We start from the raw sequence: 28,000 nt of genomic DNA, 5'->3' as shown, positions 1-28,000 counted from the left end.
TGTGGTCCAGTTGATTGCGTGATGATTTCTGTTTGAATCCTCCTTTGCATAAATACCTGTTCAAACCTCTGGTAAATGCTGCTCAAAGTGTTTACTTGTCATTCAAGAAAATTCTTCTTATTTTGGAGACTTGTGTAGTACAGAAAGGTGCATCTAAAAATAGTGCAAGGGAAAGTATAGATTATTTCCTCTGGATGTAAAGTCAAGTCATGCTCTTTTTTTTCCATTAGGTCTTTGTCAGCCTCGTATGTCAGGAGTAGTTGGAGCAGAACCGTTTTCTGCCAAATTGCGCTATACTGGCCCAGAAGATCCTGATTATGCCAACCTCATCAAACTGACAGTCACAATGCCGCATATTGATGGTATGATACAATCAGCTGTGGAGCTGAAAGAACTTGTACAACAAGCTGTTTGAGCTATTTTATTGGTCATGTTATTTTAAATGGCCAAAATAATAATATAATCTTTTAACATGTGGAAACAGAGAAAAATGTGATGAATGTACAAATGCAGTTTGCAACAAAGTGCATAAAATACTATATTGATACATAGTTTTTGATGTGCAGATTAAGTGTTTTCAGATTAATTGCCTAGTTTACATAAATTGGGCTAGACCTACACTTTGTAAAACTCCTTTGAAGTGCATAGAGATATGCCAAAGAAGAATTTATTTATTAAAAAATATAAAGCCATTTAATTACTATGTGCTTCTGAAAAATCACACAAAATCCCAATTGAAAAATGTGTTGGAGATTTAGAAATATTTTTTTTGGCATTTCATAGTATAAAAGTCATGATTATTGTGGATAACATTCTCATACACTCTTTGCATATCAGCTTTCTTTGAATTCTGAAGTACCTTAATTGCTTTAAGTACAAAATACAAAAGCACTGCATAACATGCTTAGTGTTTGACAAACTTAAGATAAATTAAGCAGTTCTGACCACTGAAATTTAGTCATAGTGCCATAATGTTTTTTAGGCATGTTGCCTGTTATTTCTACAAGAGAGCTCTCCAACTTTGAGCTGACTCTTAGCCCTGATGGAACTAGAGTTGGAAACCATAAATGCTCCAACCTGTTGGATTACACAGAAGTGAAGACCCACCATGGTTTCTTAACTGATGCTACCAAAAATCCAGATGTGATTGGAGAGACCATTCCCTATCAATTCAGCCCGATAATTAGAGGCTTCAATACCTTACGCTTCTACCGCAATCTGAATCTGGAAGCTTGTTTATGGGAGTTTGTTAGCTATTATGACATGTCCGAGCTCCTCATGGATTGTGGAGGCACCATTGGGACAGATGGACAGGTACGAAACTGTAAATTGATTTTGTACTGTGTTCTTAAAATGAAAGATTTCCCTTATGATGCATCTATGCTAGTAGAAATAAGTGGGTTTAGAATTAATTTAGTTGGAAAGTTTTCTTTTTCTTCTTATAAGAAATAGACTTCACCTAAGGCCAGCTTAGTTCCTAAAACTATCAATATCCATTGAATACTAATAGGCTATATGTGAAGTCCTTGTCCAATTGAAATTAAAGGAGTAATTTAGTTTGAATGAAATTTGCTGATTTTCTTCCAATACAGTTTTGAAGTATTTTAGGACAAATCATTCCCACTTTTACTGGGATTAGTAAGTCTAAGTCTTAGTCTTCTCATAGAATGAAAGCCATCTAAAGTATTGCTTTTAACACATTGATAGTAGTGGGCTATTTAGTATTAGTCATGGTGTATCTTTAAAAAGAGTTTAAAAAAATTGTGAAGAGCCTTCTTGCCGCTAACAGTGGACTGCAGTGTCCTACCAGCTGCTTGGCTCTGCTGATCTCTTGCTTACTGAGTAACAAGACCCGCCAGTACAGACAGCACAGTGGTCTCACATTACCTAGCAGAAAATTCCTTCATCAGGAAGCAAAGAAGATATGGAATGGCTGAAGAAGAGAGATGTGAATGTGGATGGGGAGTTAAAACAGAGAGCATGGAGAGGTCTCCAGGTGTCCTTTGGAAAATTATTTCTAGAAATCCCTAGTGATGTCGAAGCCAAAAGGGTGCAGAATTTCTTCTGGTGCCATGACAGTGAAGTTAATCCCTAGGTCTTCCTTGTATAATTACTTCATAAGCCTGTCTGATCCCACTCAGGCTCGGGAGTACAAAAGCTGTAGCTGTGAAGATCAATCCTTTATGATACAGAAAAGCCTCTTTGGGGAATAACCCTACAGGCTGGAAGAAAGACTGGAAATGCAGTAGCTGATTTCACAGAAGTCCATCTACAGCATGACAGCTGTGTAGTAAAGCTAACTCACTTGCCTGGCTCACTAGCCTTCTTTTTTGAGCCACTGTGGAAAGGATGAGGCCACTGTGTGAAATGGACATTATTTCTCTGCTTTTTAACAGGTGTTCATTTTGCCAGGGACCTATTTGCTTCTCAGACCTCAGCAGACAAAGCACAAATTCTTGTTTTGTCAGTCTGAATTGGCATGAGGCCTTAACAGATGAGAAAAGTGTGTCACTGCCCAAAGAAACCTGCAACAACATGTGCATGTACAACAAAGCTATTTTACTACTAAAAGCATAGGTGCCAATAAACATATAGATACCTAATCTGATAAACAGATTTTTCTCTTTTTTTTTTAATACTTACATGCCTAAAGTCCACCTTACTCTGTGGGTGTCTGCAGGTGATCATACTGTCAGTTTCCTGGACAAAAAATTGCACCAGGCTCTTTTTAGCCCTTGGTTAACTTCTTAAAATTCTGCCCCTTTCAACTAGAGATTATATACACTGTAAAGTATAAGACCAGAACAAGATGGGGCTTCTGCCCTTCTTAGATACGAAGTCCTTGGTGGATATGTCATCTCAGTGCTCTGTCATCAGTTCTGGTTTCTTGTCTGTTACAGAGACCAGTTCAAGGTCTCTGCCTTGATGTTGGAAGCTCACTCTTGGTGCATCTGCTTGAGGTTTCCCCTCTGCTACAAGCAGATCCTCCTACAGGTACATTCCACTGGAACTGTGAACCTGTCAGAGGGAAGGGGAAGGCATGCAAGTGTGGGATGTCTACGTTACACATTCCCACAAGATAAAAATAACAGCAGTCTTCACTGTTCTTAGAATGATTTAATTTCTTCAACTCATCATTCCTTTGACTATCTCCTTATGGCCATGCAATATGCAACCATACATTCTTATTTCCCACACAACACAGTCATAAGCACATAAGCACACACAGCTGCCAAGCAGCTGTAAATCTGATCCTGTGACCTATGCAAGCCACTTCTCCCACAGTGAAAAGGAAGGAAGAGCTGGTATGAATCCTTTCCATTTTAAATACTTTTGTGTCTTCTAAAGGAAAGGCTGAATAGCTGGTTTAGACAAATGTGTGTCTAAATAAAACCTATATATGTCTATATGTATATAAACAGAGGACAAAATAAGCACCATTCCAGTATTTTAGTAAACAAAAAGAACCTGTATATTCAGTTGTGGAGGACATGCATAAGTGGTAATGTAGCCAAAGAAGAGAGCTGTACTTGCTTTAAGCTCCAGAAGCATTATGTACTTTAGGTAAGATACCTCATTTAAAAGCAAAGAGGGACGAATATCAGCTATGAGAGCCATGAAACTGCAGCTGAAGTCATTCTTTAGTGCTTTGTAGGTTATAGCTAAAAGGTTACAGTGTGTTAAGTGAAATATCAAGCTGAATTACTTCTAGCAGTGAAGCATTGCCCCGCAGCCAGTATGCGCTTCACTGCCCTCCCTGTTTCCCCCACCTCCATTTAATTCTTCTCCAAGTTTGGTCTTTATCTTCACATGACCCCCTCCAGCTGAGAGGGGAGGCAGTCAGTGCCCTATCTCTGTGGTTGTCACCATTGTTGGATTTTTCTTCTTCAGTGAACAATTAATAATCCTCCTCTGTGAGAGGAAGGCTGGCAGCTATGGTTTTCACCATGTTTTTTCAGCACACAAAGGAAGCTTAAGTTCTATTATACAGACAAAACAGATAAATAACAAAAACACTCTTACCACATCGTGCAACCACTGCAAATGTAGTAGCTTGAATTTACCAGTTATTTTGGCTAGATCTTTAAGCTCAAAATTCTGTTTCTTGATTCTGTCTCTCCAGTACCTGTATGGTCAAACAAAGATAGCACTGTTGATTCAGAGAGATTTCACAAAATCACCTGGCAATATCTTGCGTGATGTGGACCTTCACTTTATGGGAGCTCCTCCTATGATAGAGGAAGGAGATGCGCTTCCGTCAGCAAGAAGTGAGGTGGGAGACCTGCAGCTGGTTTAGTTCTTCTGGCAGTGCTCCTAGTGTTTGAAGCAGGCTGCAGCTGTCTTAGCCAGTTCCCATGAACTCATGAACTGTCATAATACATACAGAGAAGGTCTTAGTTTTCTTTTTTTTTTCCCCTTTGAGGCCTTTTGCTTGTGACCCATTCTCTTTCTCAATTACTCTGTGCATGAGCAAACCCTGCGTGAGTTAGATGCAGCACTCCTTTCAGTATACAGCATGACGCTTTGTTCCTGGGGTCTCCCCGTATTCACCACATCTGAAAAATCGGGCATTTATGTATCTTAATATGGATTTAGATGTGCACCTTAAGGAACTTATTTTTAAAAATAAAGACCTACTCCTCTTTAAATTGAGCGAATTCATTTGGATTATAGTTTTCTGGCTAAAGTTAAAGTCAGCTTTGATGATTAGCTGCAACAGTTTTCTTTTGGACAGCCTGCAGTCACAGCCTAAAATTCAGTGTGTGTCTGTGGATATGGATAGGCTTTAAAAATGTGGAACTCACCTACCTGAGGGCTGTCTTCCTGTATTTTTAGGTAAGTAATAAAGGTTGGATTTTACTTCATGGAGACATTGTGAGAGTCAAGTACTACAGACATCTCACATTCTCAAGATGCAGGTGCTAGAACAATGACAGATATTCATGAAAGGAAGTTAAAAAATGAAACAGTGAAAACCAAGCAAGTGACTATCCTTTAATAAAGTATATATTGAAGTGTTGGCCTAGACTTGTTTGATAGAGTGTGAAGTATCATTTGATCTCATTTCCTACTGTTATAACTGTTGTAGCCAGACAGTTTGGCATCTGAAGGCTTCTGTGTGGTTCTGGCCAAGTATTTATATGTGGATGTTGCTTTCCCTAGTTCCAGTCCACTGCCAGACTTGGCATAGGGAAGCAGGGAAATTACCATTCAAACAAATTTTCTTAACAACAACTAGTTAAGCAAGTCTGACAAAAACAAGAAGGTGAACATATGTCAAAATACTTGAACGTACAGATTGATACCTTGAAGCTACTGTAATTGAGTACAGCTGAGCAGTTTTTTTCTCTAGCAAAAAGTTATTTCTGGCCAAAACTGAAAATGTCTGTCTTCCAATATGTTCAGTTCATATTTATGCTACACATGTTATGGCACTGAGTGTTTGAAAATCCCATCTGAAAACAGATTTTAAGATCACTAATGTATTGCTGCAGCTTACATGAGGCAGCTTGCAGAGTTTTTTTATTACACAGAAAATGTATATTTCCAGCTTTACTAGTTCTAGTTTTACCAAAATCATACCTCAAGGGGAAAAGTCAGCTCTTCTGAAAATCTCACTAGATGCTGTAAAATGCAAATAGACAGAAATGTCTATTTTCAGATTTTTGTGTTTAGTTCAGCCACCACAGTCAAGTTTAAGAAAGCCCTGCAACTTGTATTCCCTTGACATGGAAGCTCACTAACAGTCAAAACCTTTTTTCTCCAGCTGCAAACACATGCATTTAGTATGTGCTGTGGAGAAAAAAATCTACTATAAAGTTAATGCACCAGCTGTGTAACAAAGTCAGAGGTTAAATTTTTCAAGGAGCTGGCATTTCAAGGCTGTATTGCATACTCCTCTCCATTGAGACTTCTTTAAACAAACCTGTTTTGCATTTCACCTGTGACCTACCTGGCCGCATGTCTTCTTGGGGCCAAATCTTAGCTTTACAGTATTGATATTGTGTAAAGAGTTAATAGATAACATTGTTTAAGCTTGTGTGACTTAAATTCACAGACATAACAAGTAAATGCAATTGAAAATGAGGCTTAGGGTAATTTGGAAGACAAAAATACAATTTTCATGAAAAGTTTGTTTCATTGGAATATACAATATAAAACATGAACTTTATTATTTCTAATTTCTAATTCTGATTATATCAGTACTAACAGCGCACACACACATACACACTGCCAAGTTCTGCCCTCTGGAAATGTAAGACAGGTAAATAAAACACAATATAGATGTAGAACAGAGTCCATGCCCCAAAGCCTTAACTGAAAATATTTTTTGTTGTAAATATTCTCACTTGTTAGATGACATATTCTCAAACTAATTACTTTTTTTTACTTAATGAAGTTTGACAGTTTGCATCAGAAAAGGGAACGAAAGAAGAACACCTATAGAAATGCCCATTAATATTTCCTAAGTCTTAAATGGAAATTGTCAGTATTTAAAAACAGACCTTATGTTCTTTGATAATTTAACTTACAAAGAAAATGTATGAAACTCTACTTCTTATATCGATGTCCAGTATAAATTATGTTCTTCCCTGAGACACATGAATTTTGAGATGCACTGTTTGAATGATTTGTGGTCTACATTTTTTCAGATATTAACTGTAAGAGTCTGCTCCCTGCTTGGAAAAATTTTTGTATTCCGTCTTCTCAGATTCTCCAGACCCGGCATTGTCACAGAGTGTTAGACACGATTTCCCCAATTCAGCTGAGGTATAGGTGTAGTCTGTATTTCTATCCTCATATCACAAGGTTAAAAGTCACACGCACTTATTATCTTTTAAAATTCATGTTAACGAATATAATTTTGTCAGTACAACTGCTAAAATCTCCTGTGCATAGGATGCATAGGAACATAATGCACCTGTTATGTCTCCTCACAGTAATTAAGCTGATCCTACACTCACACAGCTCTAGGTTACCATTTTGGTTTCATCAGTGTCACATCGAGATAAAATATGAACAGCTGGCTACTTTCAATAGGCTTTGCAGGCAGTGCTGGGAAATAAAGATAACGCAATGGAAAGAATGTTTTCTCATGTTCGCCTAAATGGCGTTATTAAGAGGGCTAGAGAAGTAAGACAACTCCATCTGTGTAACACATTCCATCGATTCATTGGTTGGGGGGCTATGGTCACTTACTCTGACACAGTTTTTCTCTGCAGTTAATTTCCTATTTTATTTTGTTTTGTTTTGTTTTATTGTTATTATATAAAAAAAGATCCTCTGTATTTCATATAGCATGTCTTGAGACTTTTCTTTTCTGCCTGGTGAAGAATAGTTTTCCCGTCATGGCATTTTCCTTTACAGCAAGAAATGAAAGTGCCTTGTAAGTTTTAATTTGCTGTTAGAAGAGAGGAACTATTTATTTAGTAATTCTCTGGCTATCAGTATTGCAGGTTTTCCTCCACACCTGCAAATCCATGAGTGCCTGAAAAAGGATTTGTGAGCATAAAAACTCAATACACTGGTTCAGCAAGACCTCCTTGTTCTCCCTACATGCTATGAATCACACAGAAGGGCAGCCGTACTGATGGAAGCACAGAGAGATTCATAAGTACATGAATAAATTCCTAGGCTGGGGCAAGCAGCCCTGCTGCCCAGACATTTCTTGTGGGTTTTGCTACAAGAGAAGAACCTTCTAAATTCTAGGGTCCTAGAAATGGATACAATTCTTTGGCACTATGGTTTCAGATTTTCCCACAGAGCAGTGGTAATGTATGGCAAAGGAGCAGTGTTTCAGGCAGACATGCCCCAGAAGAATTCTGCTGCTGGATTTCCACCAGGATAAATGAGTTGAACTCACTAACACTATGCTCCCATTGAATGGAGGCAAATAAACCCAAAATGTGGCTTACAAACCTCATTAACTGATTGCTTGATGTACAGTGTATGTGAAGAGCGGATGATACCTTGTACTTGAAAATCAAGAAAAGCTTTGAAAGAAGGGGTTTTTTTACTTGAGGTAGCATAAGATACTGAGCTAGAAGGGGTTTTCTGGATCACTTTGTTCAGGCCATTGCCTTAACCCTCTATATAATGTGGTTCCAACACTTGTAAACTTAATCTAAAAACTACTAGGATTTCACGGCCTCCCTATTCTTGTTCAATGCCACCCCACTGAGGGCTAGAAATTCTTCTGTTTTCTAGGCTGTATTTGTAATGGCCATCTTATGCCCATTTGTCAGCACCATCTTTCATCATCAGTACCCTTCTCTGCTGTTCATCTCCTGACTTGCATAGACAGCATTCTTATTCCCTCTCAGCCTTTGTTGTACTAGGCTAAACAACCTGGCTATTTTAGTCTCTTCTCATCAGATAGTTTTGCCATTCCTGTGATTATGTTGATTTCTTTTTCTACAGTCTACAATGTAAATTAGGCTTTTGCAAGCATGGATGATCAAAGCTGTTCCAGATAAGCTCTCACTAGTGCTCTGTGTAATGGCATGCATGCTTCTAATATCCACCCCATTCTTCAGTTTATCTTAGGATCATATCACATGGAGAGGGTAGGAAGGTCATCATTATGATGTGATCAAATCACATACCAAAATTTTTTTACCCTCTATTGTTTCTAACCAATGTCTTGCATTTCTACCAGAAATCCCTGTCACTAGTTTCTATTACCTTATAATTCATGCTATAAAATTCCATCTCACTTCTATTATTCTAGTCCTCAAGGTCATTAAATTCTCCCTGTGTGATATTCCAGTCCTCCTCTACATTATCATTAAGCATTATATATGCAACTTTTCAAGATGGTAATGGACATGGATTAAATCTTCTTCCACATGCCTTTTTCTCTTCCTCATAAGAAAACTGAATTTCAGATCTTTGACTTCAATGTCTAATTCTTACTGTACTGTTGTAGATGCAGATGTAGAATGAAAATGCACAGAGAAAAGCCAACATAGTTTGTCGGGGATGAGTTTTCAGTAGTAACACATTTGTTATACCACGAAATGTATTCAGATCTTGATACTGTTCCAGGAAATGACAAATGTTCAAGGTTACTCCTGAATCAAAGGCAAACAGTGATGCACTGTACAGTTGCATCATAGGCTTTTTTTTCTTAATAGAAGTGAGAATTCTGTGTTGTTATTCGGAACAATTTAGCAAATCCATGTCCGAAATAATTGCTCAGATGCCCATGCAGTTATCCCAAAGATAAACTTGCAACTTAAATAGGACAAAAGAATAATATTTTTGTCTAACTTCTATTTGTCATCCTACCCATATAGAGAAGAAAACCCTTATTTTTGTTCCAAATAGATGTTCTTGATTGTGTTTATGTAAAACCAACAAAGAAGCATTAATATAAAATAATCTATAACTGTAGCTTCTCATATTATCTACCAGGCTGCTTTACTGCATGGTACTGTGTGTTTCCACACTGTCTACTGTCTAAATGCCAGCACATTTTATGGAACAACGCAGACAATGTAAGTGAAAAGGGTTTTGGTAGCATAGTGTGGAGATCGAGCAGTGTCACATGTGAAAATGAGTTGTGGCAACTATGAACATTTGCCATAATGAACTCCTTATTTAGTTCAGAGTATTTAGTCAGTGCAGGCAGTAAATTTGTGTTCTCATAGTTTTACTGTTTTGTCTGGCATCTGGAAATGTAAAGCACCTGTAAGGTAATGAACATTCAGCCCCCTGACGTGCCACTGGGTGAAACCAGAAAGAGTTTGTGTTTTACACAACTTGTAAAGTTCTTTGACTGTTGGGGTTTTTTAATAGTGCAAAACACTCTTTAAAAGCTTGCAAGGTAATCACTCCAGGGAAATGTTCACATGTACAAATTTACCTATGCAATTTCTATTTGAAGTAAATGGGACTTCAACACCATTTATGCCTTTGAACAATTTCCCACTGGGAGATGATCTCAATGCCTTTCCTTCTGCAACTCTCCAAGAAAATCCAGAATGTTCCAAAAGGATGTGGATTACATGTTTCTAATCAGAGAGATGTGAATGAAAAAATATTTGTAACAAAGCATAAATGCAAAATCTCTTCAGAAAGGTTTGGATCCATGTATCATGTAAGATCTATCTTTAGAGGTGACAAGTTACTGACACCGTTTTTCTTGCCCTTTTTCATCAAAAAATATAGACAATATATAATATAGATATATAATATAGACAATATATAATTCCCTGGCTGATAATAATTAAACACAGTGCTATATTTTGTACAACATATGCATAAAGGGTCTACTTTTAAATCTATATCAACTTGCATACTATTTTTAGTTCTCCCAGACAGTGATAAACTGTATGATTGCATGTTTGCATGCAGTATGTTAGCTACTATCCATGCACAAAGGAAGAAATAGTTCCAGAGATGAATAAGTACAGTCCAAGGACTCAGTCTTGCAACAACGTCTGAGCAAATTCAGGGTCTTCCAGAAGAGCTTCTTACAGGATAGTAACATAAGAATGTAAGCAAAAGAGTTGATTAACGCATAAGGATAGAGAAAATGCAAAATGATATTTGAAAAATTTCTAAAGCCTTCATTTGTAGCCATGTTTTTTGCGTGCTTTAAAAAAACAAAACAAAAATGAGTCAAAATTGAGGGGTTTATGTTTTATCAGAACACGTATTCAGTTTCAATACAAAAATGGAACTTGAGTGGAAGTAAGCTCAGCTGAAAACCATTGAAATGTGATGTTTTGCACTTCATCTGTAATTTGCAAAATGAAAGAATTTGATTCAGTCATAATATGTATTTCGAGTTCTGTCTTCTCTTTCTCTTGCAATAGGATCCCCTGTGCAATGCTGCCTTTCACGACCACTAACCTAAATAAATAATTTTCCTCTTTATAGGTTCTCAACCTAGTACAGTCCTATGTCACTCTGAGAGTCCCCTTGTACGTCTCCTATGTTTTCCACTCTCCGGTGGGTGTAGGAGGCTGGCAGCATTTCGACCTACAGTCAGAGCTCCGGCTGACTTTTGTGTATGACACTGCCATCCTGTGGAAGGATGGGATCGGTAGCCCACCTGAAGCAGAGCTCCAAGGTGGGTGTTGGATTTTTTTGCCTCGAGCTCATATTCTGTTATTAAGAGTATAATTTGCACACAGTAGGATGATTTTTCAATCATTCTAATACTAAAGAAAAAAATAAATAATAGTATATCATTTATTATTAGTTGCAAACAATCTGTCATTTCCTAGCACTCACAGTTCTCTGCTGGGGCGTTTATGAAAACCATGTAACGTTGACATCAGTTCTTTTATCACAAAGAAAGATAATTGTCTTGTTATGTTTGAAGTACACTTGCAAAAATTAACTCATTTATTTCTACTCAGAACCTCAAGTTTTGCTATGTACCCCTATTCTGTTAACACACAAGATGTTTGCACTTTAATGAAAAAAAATCTGAAACTTTTCTGTGATATAGTTTTTTGCTGACCATGAATGTACGTGTCAGAAACTTACAATATTTTGGAAACATTAATTGTGAAACATTCAAAATATACAGAAATGTATAATGCATATAATAGCCTGTCCTATGTGTTAGAGTACTAAACTGTGAAACATTCTTTAAATGTGATACTGTCAGAAAATCAAAGTCTATCATTACAGAATTTATCTTTGCAAAAGTTAATTTATTTTTAAAAAATAATCACATACAGATGTCTGTGAAAGATTAAAATTTATAGTTATACCTATATGCTTCTTTCTTTGTTCTTTTTATGCAAATTTACCTAGTTTTCCCCAGCATTAAGTTTCAGGTGTTTCATAGCTGTCTCAGCCTAAGGTAAAATACAGGCACCAGATCTAATTATGAACACTTACACAATTTCAGGACTCCAGTGAACACAAAACCATTTTTTGTTTCTGCAGACTCTGTATTTGAACTACAGAAGTCATTGCTATGCAGTTTCTGTCCTCATGTTAAGAGCAGGAAATGAGGAGTGGCAAGGGGAATCTACAAGGCATGAAGAATGAAGCACATGTCATGCCATGCCTAAAGAATAAGCCACATGCCCCAAATCATATGATGTACTAGTCACTGGATAGCAACCAGACCTAATCCTCAGTCACAGCAGCTATGTGGTGCATCTACGCCACCATTTTCCCATCTTTGATACTTATATTTTTTTATTTCTCTGTTTAAGCAGCTGATGACCAGGTCTTTGGAGATGCTGAACATTGGCAGCTCCCTTTGAAAACTGCCAGCACAAAACACATGATAAACCCAGTGAGGTAGTGGAGGGTAGACCCCCAACATATCCCAATCTAATTTGAGCAGTTTTTTCTCACTCCACAGCCTTGCACAATGAGCAGCTGCTTTTCTGGGCAGGGAGGAGTTAACTAGTTTTATTACATATAATTCCCCTACATAAATTCTATGTAAAACTGTAAAGCAGTCAAGGTCTTCTAAAACCATCATTCATACATATATAAATATAAGAAAAGTACCAATAAATATGATTGGTACTGGCGATTTTGTACGGGTGGTGTACATTCGCATTGATGTACTAGGTTTCCAACACATTCATAGAGGAATATTCCTGTTTCCTTCTTACTCCTGGCAAGCAGAATGGTGGCACATCACTGGCTCTCTGTAAGGGAGCACTGGAGGAAATGCCTGAACTCTGAAGCTTTGTCAAACTCTAGAGAAAAAGGGACTTGGCTGCAAGCTACAGCAATAAACCACTTCTGATGTATAAACAAGACCTTGTAACCTGAAATTAGGAAACATTAAGCCCATGTTTTGGGCCAGATTCACACCAGAAATCACCAGTAATGCAAAGCCTGTCAGAATGAGTTTCACAGATTCAAGCACTCACAAGCAGATTGCCATGGAAGCCACAACCAACTGCTACAACTAAATGCTGATGGATGCTGCCTTGGTACAATAGAGAGGGAGGCACTGGTAAACGATATCTCTGAAGCAGCTTTCATTGGTAGGAGTCAGCTTGAATACTTGGTAAAAGCAAAAGTATTATTCCTTCTATAGAACCCCCTGGCAGCTGACCATGCTGTTGCCTGAACATAAAGTCAGCTGTTGCTGACTTTCCTCAGCCTACTAGAGCGGCTGTGTGGGTCCATAATAACATGTAAAACCATGACGGCGCAGGGGAGTTCTGTATGTGCTTTGGAAAGCTGAAGCATTACGAAAAGTCTAGGCCCCACTGTGTAAATTTCTTGTTTGAGAAGAATCTTGAGTCAACCCAAAAGGTACCATCAGGCCTCCTCCCAAACAAATGACATGACAAGTGGAAATGAAAGAGTGTGGCTGGTGTTTTGTAGGAGTGTGGTTTATTTGTCATCTGCTAGTGGAATAAACCTTGTGAATTGACTTCTGCTGCCAGGTTCCCTGTACCCAACCAGCATGCGTATTAGTGAAGAAGGGCGCTTGGTTGTCAACTTCAAGACTGAAGCTCGGTTTCATGGTCTGTTTGTGATGTCTCATCCTGGTAAGCTTAATCTACGCTTTAGCACTACTATAAAAACAAAGACACCCCCCCACAAATTTTATACTATTAATTTTTCTTGTTTCTGCTACTGATACTTTAATTTTTTATGTACTGTGCTCCTTAGATAAGGATTTTTCCTCTACTTGGGATTTTCTACTTGTTATTGATGACTGTATTCATATTTTCAAACTTAATGAAATATGCATGAATCTGATGGAAAGCAGATAGTTCCACTTGATCAAGAGCCTGATTTATGAAAGATGAAGATCTAGGCCATTCTGTCCACTAGGGAACTATAAATATATATCTTTAATCCAAAAGCTATGATTAGCTATTTACTTATGTTGCCCTAGGAACTTAGATAACATTAAAATTTGTTTTCTGACTTGAAGCCTTTCTAGGTTATTTAGACCTTTTTCAGAGAGTAAGAAAAGGTCTTGTATGAGCATTGTATCACTCTGTTAATAAAACATTCTCATTGCCATTCAATTAGTCATTGCTGAGGATCTGATTCTGCAACTTAATCTGTTTAAACCCCACTGCCTTTATTCAGAATAATCACAGGGGTAAGACTCTGTCTATAGGCATAAACCTGAGCATGAATACCAGCCATGGAAAAGATTATCTAAACTAAATTAAACCTCCTGAACAATAATGAGAAGGGAAAAAAATCATTTTAAGAAATCTCTTTTAGTTTAACTCAGTTTTATTAACCTATAAAACTCCTTCATAGTGCTTCTACTTTTTCTCAGCTGTCCTCTAGCATGTTAGGCTTTGCTTATCAGGCAGAGCCGAAAGAGTTACATGGCTAAGAGAAATTATTTTGTGTTCCCTGGGCTGACATTCCAAGTTTAAAACAGGAGGGATTATAGATCTTTGTCATTCCATTCTCACTGTTTTGCCTGTCTGTTAAATTTAATCTTCATACAGTTCTGGTAGCGTAGCCCAAAAGCAACTGTTTAATAGACACTTGAATAGGAATCAAGGAGGCCCAGCTGTGTTGACTGTAATTGATTTTGTTAGTTTCAGTTAATAAAAACCAGTGCCCTGTAAAGGTATTAACATCAGCTGTGGTCGATTATGATTTATGAATTATTGGGAATGCGTTTCAGGCTCTGAGAATTTGCAGTGAAACACTAAAGGTGACAAACCTGTCTCTTGGCATGTTTCTAGCTTCATCTCTAACTTCCATGGTTATGTCAGCTGATCACCCGGGCCTGACATTTAGCCTCAGCCTGATCCGAAGTGAGCCAACATACAACCAGCCAGTACAGCAGTGGAGCTTTGTTTCAGATTTTGCGGTAAAACCTCAGCCTTCACTGTGTCTTCTGTTGCCCCAGCCTGTTTGTGAGGATGTTGGTGGAACACCTCTCTCTCTCTCTCTTTCTTCAGGTTCGGGACTATTCTGGAATGTACACCGTGAAGTTGATAGCTTGTACCACTGCTGCACATCAGGAGTACAGCCTACCAGTGATCTGCAATCCCAGAGAGCCTATCACATTTGATCTGGATATCCGATTCCAGCAGGTACCACCCCAATGATACCTTCATCATGTCTCCTTTTCAGTTTGATTCCCAAATTGCCTTTGTTGGTCTTGTAATGATAGTGCAAGAAACTGAGTGTATTTGCTTATAAACAAACCAGTTCCTGAATTGGTAGGATAACACCTCTCCTGCTATTTAACCAGTTTTACCCAACTGGGAAAGGCTAATGTAGGAGGACAAATGTATTTTCGTCCTCAATGCATGGACAATCTTTGATAGCCAATAAGAAGCTCATTGACATCACTTTGGAAGATAGTAACTGTAATATAAACTAACCTTTAGGAATTCTTTACTTGTCTGTTGGCTTTGGTGTGAAAAATTTTTATCACATAATTAGGCAAATATACAACTATTATCAGAAGGTTTTCATCTGACACAAAGGTCAGAGATAGGTCTCTGGTATTAAAAATGGGACCTCCAGAGTAAGATTCATTCAGTCCTAAGGCAGGATTTCCTTCACTGACTATAGAGGAAGTGGAGATAGCCAACACCGGTAAAATGCTTAGCTTTAAGACTCACAGAGTGAGACAAATCTCACCCATAGCAATGTGGATCCTAGGGGAACAGGGGAACAGGCAAACAACATGCTTTTCACAAACCCAGCTGTAAAGCTCTTTAGCTGGGAAAAAAATATGAGAAATGGACCCTGCTGTAGAAAGCATTGACTAAAAAATATCTGGGAGTCATGCTGGATAGTTAACAAAACATAAACTGCCACTTTACAATGTTATCAAAAAAGCTAGCATGACCTTGGGATGTGTAAGGAGGAAGTTATATCATTTCTGTTATTTGGAGCCAATTCAACTAATACTGGAACAGTATAGCTGTGGTTTCATGCTCATTAATAGTATAGATGTATGCTATTAAATCATCTTACAGTATAAATCTGATCCGGATCAGTCAGGGATACACAATCACTTTCCTGTTGAATTAGCCAGAGTACACAAGGGAATGTATGCAGGCTTTACGCTTTCATTTGGCATTATACCAGCTATAGCAGAACAGATGAGGAGAACAGATGATTTCTGATATAGCATTAAGTCCTGGCGAAGCAGAGAGATGATACGTGATCTGACATGAAACCTGCCTTCCCACAGTTAACCAGCAAAACAGTTTGAAAAGGTTTGAATGGAGAGGGTGAGGGGAATTTATACTAGTTCAGCACTTCAGCTTTTGTCGGGCATTTCTAGTCTGCTTCTAGGAACTCTAAAGCGACTCACAGCAATGTTAAACTACAGCTTATGTCTGGTCCTAGAGACCTAACTCTTACCTGGAAGAAGCTTATGACTAAGAACTAAGAAGTATGAGTAAGACTAAGAACTGCCTTGGAATAGATATATGGATACTATAGGGGTCATTATATCAGATAAAGCTTTAATAATACAGTCTATGGAAGTTTCAGGTACATCAATTCAAAATAGGGATAAGGTACAAAATTGCAACAGTGTTATAATCACCAAGGACTGTGGCCAGTTAGCCCTCCATCACCAGCAATTTTCAAACCAACCAATATTTTTGAGATACTCATAGTAAAAGGAATGCAGGAAATTCTTTTGCCCATGATGTTGTTCCCTTTGATCATAGATTGAAAGACTATGTGGACTTAAAGCAGGTCCCAAAAAAGCAATTAGCAGCAGTGCGGTAGCACAAGTTCAATAGGCTGTATCTAGCACTTTACCTCTAAGATTTTCTAGTCACTCTGCAAAACAGAATAAACATTGGTATCCACTGCTTTAGAAATAAGAAACAAAAGACAGAGAAGTGAGCATGAAAGGTCAGACTGTGACACTGGTCCTTAGACTAGGAAACAACTGATACCTTGCACAGGCCCAATGCATTCAGTCCTGAGGTCCCCAGTGCAAGCAAGATATGGACCTGTTAGAGTGGGTCCAGAGGAGGGCCACAAAATGGTCAGAGGGTTGGAACACCTCTCCTATGAAGAAAGGCTGAGACAGTTGGGGTTGTTCAGCCTGAAGAAGAGAATGGGCCAAGGAGATCTCACTGTGACCTCCCAGTATATAAAGGGGGCTTATAAGAAAGACAGAGAGAAACTTTTTACCAAGGCCTGTAGTGACAGGACAAGGGGCGAGTGAAAGAGGGTAGATTTAGGTTGGACATAAGGAAGACATTTTTTACAATGAGGGTGGTGAGACACTGGAACAAGTGGCCCAGAGAAGTTGTGGATGCCCCCTTCCTGGAAGTGTTCAAGATCAGGTTGGATGGGGCTTTGAGCAGCCTGATCTAGTGGAAGATGTCCATGCCCATGGCAGGGGGGTTGGGCTAGATGATCTTTAAAGGTGCCCTCCAACCCAAACCATCCTATAATTCTATGAAGTCAGTGAGTGCATGTGTCACAGCTGGACCAGAATGACTTTTACTGTGAAGTCTAATGATGAAATGATGGGGCAGGGCAGGAGTTGTTTCTCTCAATTCTTACTCTAGTGCTCCAGATGCTATACTGAATTATCTTCTTGGGCTTTTTAATACGAGGCTTTTAGTTTTCTTGGAAACTTTTTGTTCTAATTTCCTTCACAATTGTTTTGACTCTTCACAAGTGAGGGACCATTTTAAGAATCAAACATCAAAAAGGCAATATATTTGGCGTCTTTCCTCTGGAGATTTTGGTTCAACATTTCCTTCTTTAACATGTATCTGCCCATCTCCTTTTTCCTCTCTCTGTGGCTGCTGAAGAGGGAAGCAGGTAGCCTGGAACACTAGTGAGGATCGTATTGCCACTGTCTCACTCTGGGATTTCCTGAACATGAACACCATTCAACCTCTGAGCTTTGCTTTATCCCAGTCCTTTCAACATCTCCTTTCTTTAAATGCGCATGACTATTTCCTGACAGACCACTTCCATAATCACAATACTTGCTGCCCTGATAGGGATGGACCTATCTCAAGAGCTCTCTGCTCCTTGAGGTAGCAAGTATCTCGTGGGCTTTGGTCCCATGGAGGTGGGGATGTCAACCATGAGTGATCTGCATTGTCCCCAAATCATCCATATGCAGAGTTCATGGACATGGCAAATAGGTAGAATAAATTGATAGTACTCTTCTCACCCAACAGATGCTGACAGATTATTTTTTAAGGACTCTTGTTTAAAATGCCTCAAATGCACATGAAAATAAATACATTTAAACTACTGTCATAAGTAACAGCTATGTGTCAGCCTCTGGCAGCACTGAAACTTACATGTAAAACTGAAATATAAATAGTAACTTAAAATAAGATGCCTAAGAGACGTGTTCATCGACAAATGTACAATATTTACCCAGGACACTGGTCTTAGCATTGTTGTAAACTGTGTGGCGAAAGTCCAGTGCCCTGAGCTGAATACACACTTCTTGTTTTCTATTCAGTGGACATTTACTCTGCCCTGGAAGTCCTTGATGAGGCCATGCTTGATTCTCTTTCAGAACCACAGCTGGAAAACAGTTGTGCCAGTCAGGTATTTGAAGCTGTGGGACTGCAATCCAATAGCCTGAATCTCAGGCACACCAAGAGAATAGAAATTTTTTTAAAAATTATTATTTCAGTGAAAAGGCTATGGGGGTAGGGTTGCTCTTTCTGAAGAGTAGCAGTGGGTTTATAAAAATATTTCAGCTATGCATTCTTCTTGCCAAATCCGGTTGCTTTGATAGTTTTGGGACTTCATTGTGAAAAAGAGATTTGAAGAATAAATGTGTCAGCTGTATAACTTGCAGCAGTAGTCTTTGTTGATATTGCTATATCTCATTCCATCACCCCCTTGTCCATGAGCCAGCAAGAATGTTTTCTTTTCTGTTTTCCTTCCTTCCTTTCCACACACATATACATATACATACATAAATATACATATATATGTTAACATTTTTTATTTTTTTGTAGCCTCTTGTTCTTTTTTTTTTTTTTTGAATGCGTGTCTTCCACATTGTTTCCACAGGTACACTGCATCCTTTTGAAATTTGGGCTCTCCCCAATTCTTCTGTTCACTATATTCTTTCCTTTTTGTTATAGAATCATAGAATCATAGAATCTTCGTGCTGAAATGGACCTTTTAAGGTCGCCATGTTCATTTATAGTTTGTCTTCTAACTTATGTAATATGGCCCAATGAGAACCTGCTGCTGATGGTATTGATTTATTTTATTCTTGTAATGTAATCAAGGAAGAACCATAGATAACTGTCAAATATATAAAGATAACTATTAGTATAAACAGATGCTAAAATGGTTTGGTGCATTTTCACGTGGATGATCTGATATCCTGCAGCACATCAGAAGAACTGATACTTGCAAATAAATCCTCAGCTATGTGCACTTTCAAATAACTGGCAGAGGATCAGAAGGAGAGGTGGGTCTTGGGTGTAAGAATGAAAATGTGATAGAGAAAACAGGCTGTGATGAGTCAGAGAGAAACAAGTTATTGAGGGAAATATTTTCCTCATGTTACCCCCACACATAAGTTGCCTTTGGCACCTTCTTGGCTGGGGTATGGATAAATGTGGTGGGAAGAAACTAACTTAGAACCTTATCAAATATCAGAGAGGCAGATAACCCAAAGGCTGTTTGCATGTAAAATATATAGCAATATATGTCTAATAAAAAGAAATCTTTTTGGTTAAACTCTATTATTGCATGTAGATGTGCGGAGCTGATAAATAATGTACATTGGGAGAAGATCATGCTGTGTTTTAAGAGTCATTAAATAATACTTGTTGAAGAGCCTTATGCTGTTGTGTTTTAGGTCAGTGACCCAGTGGCTGCTGAGTTCAGCTTGAACACCCAGATGTTCCTCCTCTCCAAAAAGACACTATGGCTATCTGATGGCTCAATGGGCTTTGGGCAAGAAAGTGATGTTGCTTTCTCAGAAGGTATAATTGTGCACAGATCATGCACATTTAATATGTGTTCCACTCTATCAGGATCCTGTTTCAGTCAGAACGAAATAGGAGTAAGGGTTTGGGCTTGTTGCTTGTGTTCTTTTGCATTTGCCTTTCCTACATGGCAGTTTACATCAGAGCTGTTGGCCAATCTGCACTGAAACTGCTGTCTGAGGGTTACAGTACCGGTGCCATTTCTCATAAACTGAGCACTTTATAAACACTGGCTGGTATTAAGAACATTCCTAGTTGATAAGCGAATACTGGACAGTCTTTTTGTTGTGGATGAGTGTACTGGGTCTGGCTGGGATGCAGTTAACTTTCTTAATAGCAGCCACTATGGTGCCATGCTTTACATCTGTGGTAAAACAACGCTGATAACATGCCAGTGTTTTGGCTACTACCAAACAGTGCTTGCACAGCATCAAGGCTTTCTTCCTTCTCCCTGTCCTCTACTGAGTAGGCTGGGGCTAGGAAGATTGATTGAACTGATACATCTCCCAGTGGACCTAAGCAGTCACTTCATTCCTCTGCCTTCCTCATGTGCCTCTTTTGCCTATTTATCAGAGCGCCAGCACCTTGAATACGCAACTGTCTTTTGCAATGTATTTGCAGAGTCTCTTGAACAGCAGGCACCTGGTCTCTCTCTCTCAAATTCTACAGTTGCTCCAAATTGTTGTAAAAGCAACACAACATTTCTTCTTTCTTTCTCCAGATTCTCAACCTTCCTAACCACTTGTACTTATCCGACAGCTGCACACAGTATACTTCTCTTGCCTGCATAGCAATGGCCTAGCTTATTTGTACAGGCCTGGCAAATATGTGTTATCTTAAACATTAACAGACAGCTGAAATGCAATTACACAGTAGGGAGCCAAGTCTCCGAAAACGTCTCTGTGACTTTCCATAATGTTAATTTCTCTTGTATGGTATGCCAGTCTGCCCAAGTATAAGTAAACTCTTACACAGCCTGAATAGGATTCTACTGGCATAAAAACTCCTGTCTGTGCAACAAAGTGCATTATCAGGAGGACAAAACCTACACCCTGGTCTGCTGCGGAGGAGTCCATAATGTTTTTTTAAGTCACTTTTTGGATGAAAAGCCCAGTATAGTCCAGAATTAAAGCTGCCCCTGAACTCGCTCAGTTTATAGCAACGGCAAATGGCCTCCTACAGCTATTCTGTGGCCCAGAGTGCGTGGAAGAGTGCACACTCTGATCATAGACTTTGACAACCCCCTACAGAGGAAGCTGGGTAGCAAGGTGTCTATGGATACAGTCACATTACACTGCACTAAGTTTCTTGACTAGGCTTATTAACTTAGCCTTGGTACTGTGCTAAATGTTTCAGTGTAACAGGATGTGAACTGTGTGCTCTTTTTGCAGGTGATATCATATATGGTCGGGTGATGGTGGATCCAGTGCAGAATTTGGGTGATTCCTTCTACTGCAGCATTGAGAAAGTTTTCCTATGCACAGGAGCTGATGGATATGTACCCAAATATAATCCATCGAACACTGAATATGGGTGCCTTGCTGATTCTCCATCCCTTCTGTACAGGTTTAAGATTGTGGTAAGTGTTCTAATTGTGAGAGGATACTCATATATATTTTTAAAATTTTTTTTCTAACTTCTTATATATCCAAAACCAGTTGTTCCTTAAAATGTTCTTAATGGCACCAAATTTTTGAGTCACACTCCAGGTTAACATGAACTGATGAAGGCAATATCATACCTTTCTCTTTCCTGGTTCTATTCTCAATCTTTCTGGGAACTCTAATCATTTAGAGTTTGACCTAAGTTAGAATCCCAAGATAGGATTTTTCTCTGCATTGTCTATATCCATTAACCATAGGAGTCTTAGGACACATGCAAGTTAAGAATTGGAATTTGTTTCATCTTTAGCTATCCAAAATTTAGTGTATAATGTGGAGTTAGTCATACAGGTTGCCTCTGTAGTCAATAGGGAGAGAGAGATACCTCTAAAGCTGACTTAGAATATCCAAGATGATTTCCCTTCTGAAAATAATTACAGATTAAGCCTAGATGACTACAGAGCTGATGCCCAACTTTTAGAGAGTTAACTTTAAGTAAGATGATTATCTAATTATCTAAACTAATTTATATGAATGTCTGTTAATAGAAATGAAAGGTAGATTCTTTAAACTGGGAAATAGACTTCTTTCTTTTATTTCAGACCACATTCATGTTTTGGGTTTTTTTTAATTTTAGAAATGTAGCTATGGTTGTTCTCTAGTTTTTCCCCCTTGTATTTCAACAAAAAAAGTCTTCAGGCAAGAGATTAAATAGAAGGTAGCACAAGTTGACCACAACTGCTTCTCATGTCTTTTCTTTTGATATCACACTGGACTGCATAAAATAGCATATGTAATTTATGCAATTTTATAGACTGCATATAAATATTAGAACTGGTTTTCCTAGAAGAAATGAATCTGTGTTTTACAAACTTCTTTTTCCCTCCATGACCATGTAGGACAAAGCTCAGCCAGAGACGCAAGCCACAAGCTTTGGAAATGTGCTTTTTAATGCAAAACTTGCAATAGATGATCCTGAAGCAATTCCGTTAGTTAAACAACCAGGCTCTGATGGATTTAAAGTAGACTCAACTCCTCTATTTCAGGTATGATTTGTGTAGCTTATTAGCAAGACTGCTGAACCAGGAAAGAAACACTTGCACAAGAAGTGTTGTTAACAGTAAGTCATATTGAAGCCAACAGAAAGATTTATTTTGATTCCAGTGACAGTCAAACAGGATTATAAATGCTTAAAAAATTCTAGATATAAAATTTCGAGCGCTTGTTAAAAGGTTTCTGTGGGGATACTATGCCTTTCTCTTGCTTAATTCCCCAGTCTAACCAGAAATTATAGAAATTGTTCTTATGCATTTCTTCTAAGAACTTGATAAGGTTGTTGTTACACACCATTGTTTTATTGCTTCCCATTTCACTGGTCAAAGACAAAAAATAAAAGAATCATAAGCATTTATAACGAACTTCATCAACTTCAGCTTTTTCCATGCAATTCTTTCCAGGCACACTTGCACATTGTGAAACATCTAAGCACTGGGAGACCTAAAAATTGACAACTAAAGGGTGCAACTACTTCTTAATTAAATATAATTCTTCAGCTGTGTACGTTCATCCCTTTGATCTATATAACCCAGACAGGAGCTGTCTCTTCATTATTTGTCTCTTTAGTATTTGCAAAACTACATGCAAAACTCAAGTGTATAACTTAGTAGAAAAATATTGAGGAGATTTTAATCCTACTCTTGGCCACTTCAGTACTAAAGGTCCCATTGTGACCAATGGAATACTTAAGAGATCAGACAACTTACCAGTATAAAAAAGTTTTCATAATCTGCCTCCATGAAAATGAAATCTCAGGTTTTATATGAAGAATCCATTTCCAATAATGCGATGATTTTTGGTCCTCATTCTGTCAGAAGAATGAGAATATGAAGAAACATCAGTATATCCTGAGAAAGACTTGGAAAAACAGGAGTAAAATAGAAAATGTGTTATTTCTCAACAATAACAGAACTTGGCTGCAGCCACTGAAATTATCAGCCAGTAGCTTTAAGGCAGTATTCAGACAATCCTACTGGACCTTGTGGAGGCCGATTTATTATGTATCCAGAAGACAAATTCAAAGAAGATAGCATCATCTCACACAGACTGCAGGAAATTACGGAATCACAGAATGGATGAGGTTGTCAGGGATCTCTGGAGATTGTCTCTTCCAACCCCCTGCTCAAAGCAGGGTCACCTAGAGCAGGTTGCCCAGGATTGTGTACAATTGGATTTTGAATATCTCTAAGGATGGGCACTCCACAGCCTCCCTGCTCCAATGTTCAACCATCCTCCCAGTAAAAAATTGTTTTCTTACGTTAAGATGGAAATAGAGCTACATCAGGGCCTAGTCAGCTGGCAGGTTGGGCCTGGAAGGTCCTTTATATGGCCCTTGGTATTAACAGTACCAAAACAATGCCAAGGCTATGCTTCTTCATCTGCCCCTGATAGCCATAGAGTCTGGCCATGGAGAGGAATAGAGACTACACTGTCTTGAAATTTTGGCAGAAAACGTGACTCCTCTGGTGCACATTGGCAAATAGTGGAGGGGTTATCTGTGCATTATTTTGAAAGTACTTGTCCAGGCAATTAATTCAGAACAGTGATTGATTTCCTCTGTGTATAGTGCTGTCCAGGTTGTGTATATGTGTGTTTAAATACAAAAAATTGTGTCTTTCTAGGTGTCTTTGGGTAGGGAGTGGTATGTCCATACAATCTATACTGTACGTTCAAAAGAGAATGCTAACCGCGGAATTGGCAAAAGAAGCGTGGAGCACCAGTACCACTCGCTCTTTAGTGGTGGGACCCCAGCAGCTTCCACACAGAGGCGTCAGAAAAGGGGAGTTGAACAGGACCCAGAATTTGCAAAAGACATTGGAGTAGGAAACAACCGAGGAACAAATATACAGCACGTAGCACTGGATCGCACCAGCAAGAAACAGGTTCCTCAAAGGGAGGTTGCGGTCAATGGCATTCTCCCCAGGGAACTGAATAACCAAAGAGCAGGGGTCAGCATAGTCACAATCATTGGTGGAGCTGCTGCCATTTTCCTTGCCATCTGCTTAGTTGCAATCATCATTTTGCTGCTAAAAGGGAAACAAAATTCTGAGAAGAAGGAAGCCACAAAGGAGTCGGGCAGCAATGAACCAATGATGCTACCATATAATTACACCAGCGACAGCTCCGAGGTTTGATTGCAAGACCGCAGGATTCAAGCCAGAGTCTCCAGAGTGCCTCAAAAAACCTTTGAACTGCACTTTGTTGTCAGCAGATCGTGGTGACTCATGAGGTACGAAGAGTTCATATGCTTCCAGGGGTACTTGAAATTTTTTATCCTGAACTCTTGCTGCCATTATCCACAATAGAAGAATCCATACCGAATCTTCCACTTTGTATGAAAGGTAATCCTGTCGTCCCTATATCATGCACTATTCTTAAGTAGCAATTCAAGGAACTGCATTGTAAGGGAGAGATTTTTTTTTTTCTTTTTGTATTTTCTGACATTTCAAAAAAGTACAAGAAGCTATCCAAAGGTGCTATATATCCTGTCTGCAATAAGAGAGGAAATTGTTTCTTCGGAAACACAGAATACTTGAGAGGAAGAATCCTTATACTTTTCAGTTAAATTTTGTACTGTTTCTCACAAAGAACTCAATGTCTACAATTAGTCTGAAAGGTGATGAAATGCCTTAGGCCTGAATCCTCCCTCCTGTAAGCTTTTACTTCACTTAAGCTATACCAGTGATTTTTTTTTTTACTTATGTGTAACTGAACTTTTTCGAAAGACAGCTAGATTAGACAGTGTAACATTATAAACAGTTGCATGTCACAGGAGGCAATATATACTCTTTTCTGCAAATTCTTATTCAGCTATTTAATCAGATTTTTTTTTCTTATTTATGTTTATATAAAGCCAAAGAATGCAACAAATCCAGAAGGAATTTTGTTTTTCATAGAAACTGGGTGCTTACGTCCTCTTAAGTTTATTTAAGCAAGCATTAGTATTTCAGTACCTAGAGAAGATGCTAGAGTTAGATTCAAAATGCAGAGGACAAGGTTCTGCCTGAACTGAGCCTAGGAATCATGATGCTGAATCCAGCATGGGATTGTCAGTTGCCATATTAAATGGCAACAAAGTGAAGAAAAAATGAACATTTGATTGAATCAAGTAATATTTATTACTGTATAATCATAGCACATCTTGACAAACGTGCTGGGTCATTGTTGGTCATTTTTTAACAAGTGATTACTTTTGCAAGGGTAATTCTAATTTTCTCTCAGCATTCTTGATTTAGGTAACATGACAGCATGATGTGCCTCAGAAGTTTGGATCAGCAGTGTCCCATGTCCATTCTTATCCAGACAGAACCTGTACTGTCCCAAAGATACCCTGCCAAATGCTTGGCTATGAAAGCTATGTAACCTTCAGGACAGATTGTCCCATTCGTCACACTAGCGTTATACACAAATAAGTCCTTTCAAGTCAATGGAGTTAAACTATATAAGCTATGTAAAATCTGAATCAGGCTGTGGAAACTGTTGCTAAAATACCTGTTCCCTTCTACCATCTTGTGGTGGTGGTGGTGGTGGATGCAGGCAGGCCCCAAACTGTCTCCAGCTGCAATACACTCGGCATTTGGCATTCTGAGGACAGAGATGTGAGTTAGCTGAGCAGGATCCGGCTTGCCTGGCTGCAAGCACATAATGCTGCCTCAGACTAAAAAATCCATTCATAAGGCTTTCTGGCCTGGCTGTGGTGCTCTTTCAACACAGATAGACCTGACCTAGGAATTCTGACAATCGTCCTCAGAGCCATAAAGACTCAGAAACGTTGAGGTCTAATAGCCTAGGAATATCTGTGCTGTGACTCATGGTACAGTGTGAATATGCCCACAGAGGGACTCATGCTGATATCTCTTGCTCTGGATTTATGTTGTTATGACTTCACTCATTTAATAAGATTTCCTCAGGTTTTCACCAAATGAGTCAGGTCAGGATCTGCCCTACCTTTTCTAGGTTTTCTGAAGACTGTAATTCAGACTGCTTAATTGAAGGATGTTTGCGGCAACCTGAGGGTCAAGCTCCATTATTAAAATCATGCAGTCATCTTTTCTTTTAATTGATTTAAGTTCTAGCCTGAAACAATTATCCGCAAGACGTGCCCAGTGCATTAGGCCTTTTCCCTAGTCACCTGACATTAATTTACTGTTTTAATGAAGCTCCTGGTTTTGTGATCCATGTATTACGTGTGCAAGATTGATCAAAGACTTAACCCACAGATACTTTTTATATTTAATTTAAGTTCGCAACTAAGTTGCGAAGGTAGCCTAAGATCAGATTTGCTTTTGTGCCTATATTTGAAATCACTATGATAATTACAAATGAAGAATTTGTCTCCTAGAACCTGCATGTTTGGATAATAGCAGTCAATGATTCTACAGTAAAATGGGACACGTGTAAATAATAGAACACTTTAATATTTATAAAATGCCTCTTTTGTATAAGCAGAGAAGATCTTTTTAAAAAATATATATAAAATACAGAAATTAGGTGTTTCTCAGTAGAGCTATTTTTCTGCTTTTGAATTTTAACAGACTGAAGTATCATTAAAGTTTCTTGCAGGCAAAATATTTTTTTAATTATGATTTCTTTTTGTAAAATCACATCAAACCCCATGTGTTCTACAAGCAAAATATTTAGTTTGGTAAACATCTTGATCACTGCTTTGAATAGTGTCTGATTACAACTCTGTAAAATGTTTAGGTTGATGGGGATTCTCAGACTAATATTTTTCTAACAATATGTAAAACAATAGTGAAAACTGGTGATAACAAAGAAAAATACAAAGCAAACACTGAAAAGCTGGACAAGCATGAGTAAGATTCATGAGTCAACTATCAAAGTCCTCTTCCTGGGAAAAAAATCCCAATGTTTTCAGTAAGGTCTGCCAGATTTGTCCCATTCTTAAGAAATTGGATTTCTTACAATTCAGTGAACTATAAATATGTCTGTAACAGCATGCCTTTTTTATTATGGCTTCAAGGTTTTAGATTTCAGCAAGATGTTTTGGAGGCTTATTAACATTTTCCCTTCTACTTAATAAGTGGCCTTGTTTATACTAACCTGAATAAGTGCCTCGTTCCCAGTTATGTGCACAGATATGTTAATATTTATCTATCCACACAATAAACTGAATATATTTTATATATATATTTAATCTATTTCCAGATTATGTATTCAATGCTGTTTTCCCTGGAGATGCTTATTCCACTGGCAATAATACCATTTGTTAAACCATTTATACAATAATTACTGTGTTTAAATTTGTTATCAAGCTGTCAAAAATCTTTCCATGCATATTTATTTGGAATAATTTTTGGTTATGTCGATGACTGATATTTGGCATTGTATCAGGAAAAAATAAAACTACTTCTGTTTTGTCTACTGATCTAAAATTTGTGTATGAATATCCCACTGTGGAGAGGGGTCAATAATGCAGCGTTAAGAAAA

The 28,000-nt window shown here is 38.3% G+C and overlaps 1 protein-coding gene across 1 annotated transcript in view; it reads left to right on the top strand.

Annotated features, from left to right (window-relative positions):
* The window catches only part of FREM2 (FRAS1 related extracellular matrix 2), a 144,063-nt gene extending 118,288 nt beyond the window's left edge, over window positions 1–25,775 (top strand). The window contains exons 15-24 of the mRNA XM_082010921.1: window positions 231–362; window positions 983–1,314; window positions 10,888–11,080; window positions 13,386–13,490; window positions 14,664–14,791; window positions 14,883–15,017; window positions 19,763–19,889; window positions 21,284–21,471; window positions 22,393–22,539; window positions 24,172–25,775. Of these exons, the coding sequence (XP_081867047.1) occupies window positions 231–362; window positions 983–1,314; window positions 10,888–11,080; window positions 13,386–13,490; window positions 14,664–14,791; window positions 14,883–15,017; window positions 19,763–19,889; window positions 21,284–21,471; window positions 22,393–22,539; window positions 24,172–24,684 (2,000 nt within the window). The 3' untranslated portion in view covers window positions 24,685–25,775. The remainder of the gene's footprint in view (window positions 1–230; window positions 363–982; window positions 1,315–10,887; window positions 11,081–13,385; window positions 13,491–14,663; window positions 14,792–14,882; window positions 15,018–19,762; window positions 19,890–21,283; window positions 21,472–22,392; window positions 22,540–24,171) is intronic.
* The last annotated feature ends 2,225 nt before the right edge of the window (window positions 25,776–28,000 follow it).

This window comes from Phaethon aethereus, assembly GCF_964289735.1.
Source record: "Phaethon aethereus genome assembly, chromosome: 1".
Lineage (NCBI taxonomy): Eukaryota > Metazoa > Chordata > Aves > Phaethontiformes > Phaethontidae > Phaethon > Phaethon aethereus.
This window is presented reverse-complemented; position numbering and strand designations above follow the sequence as displayed.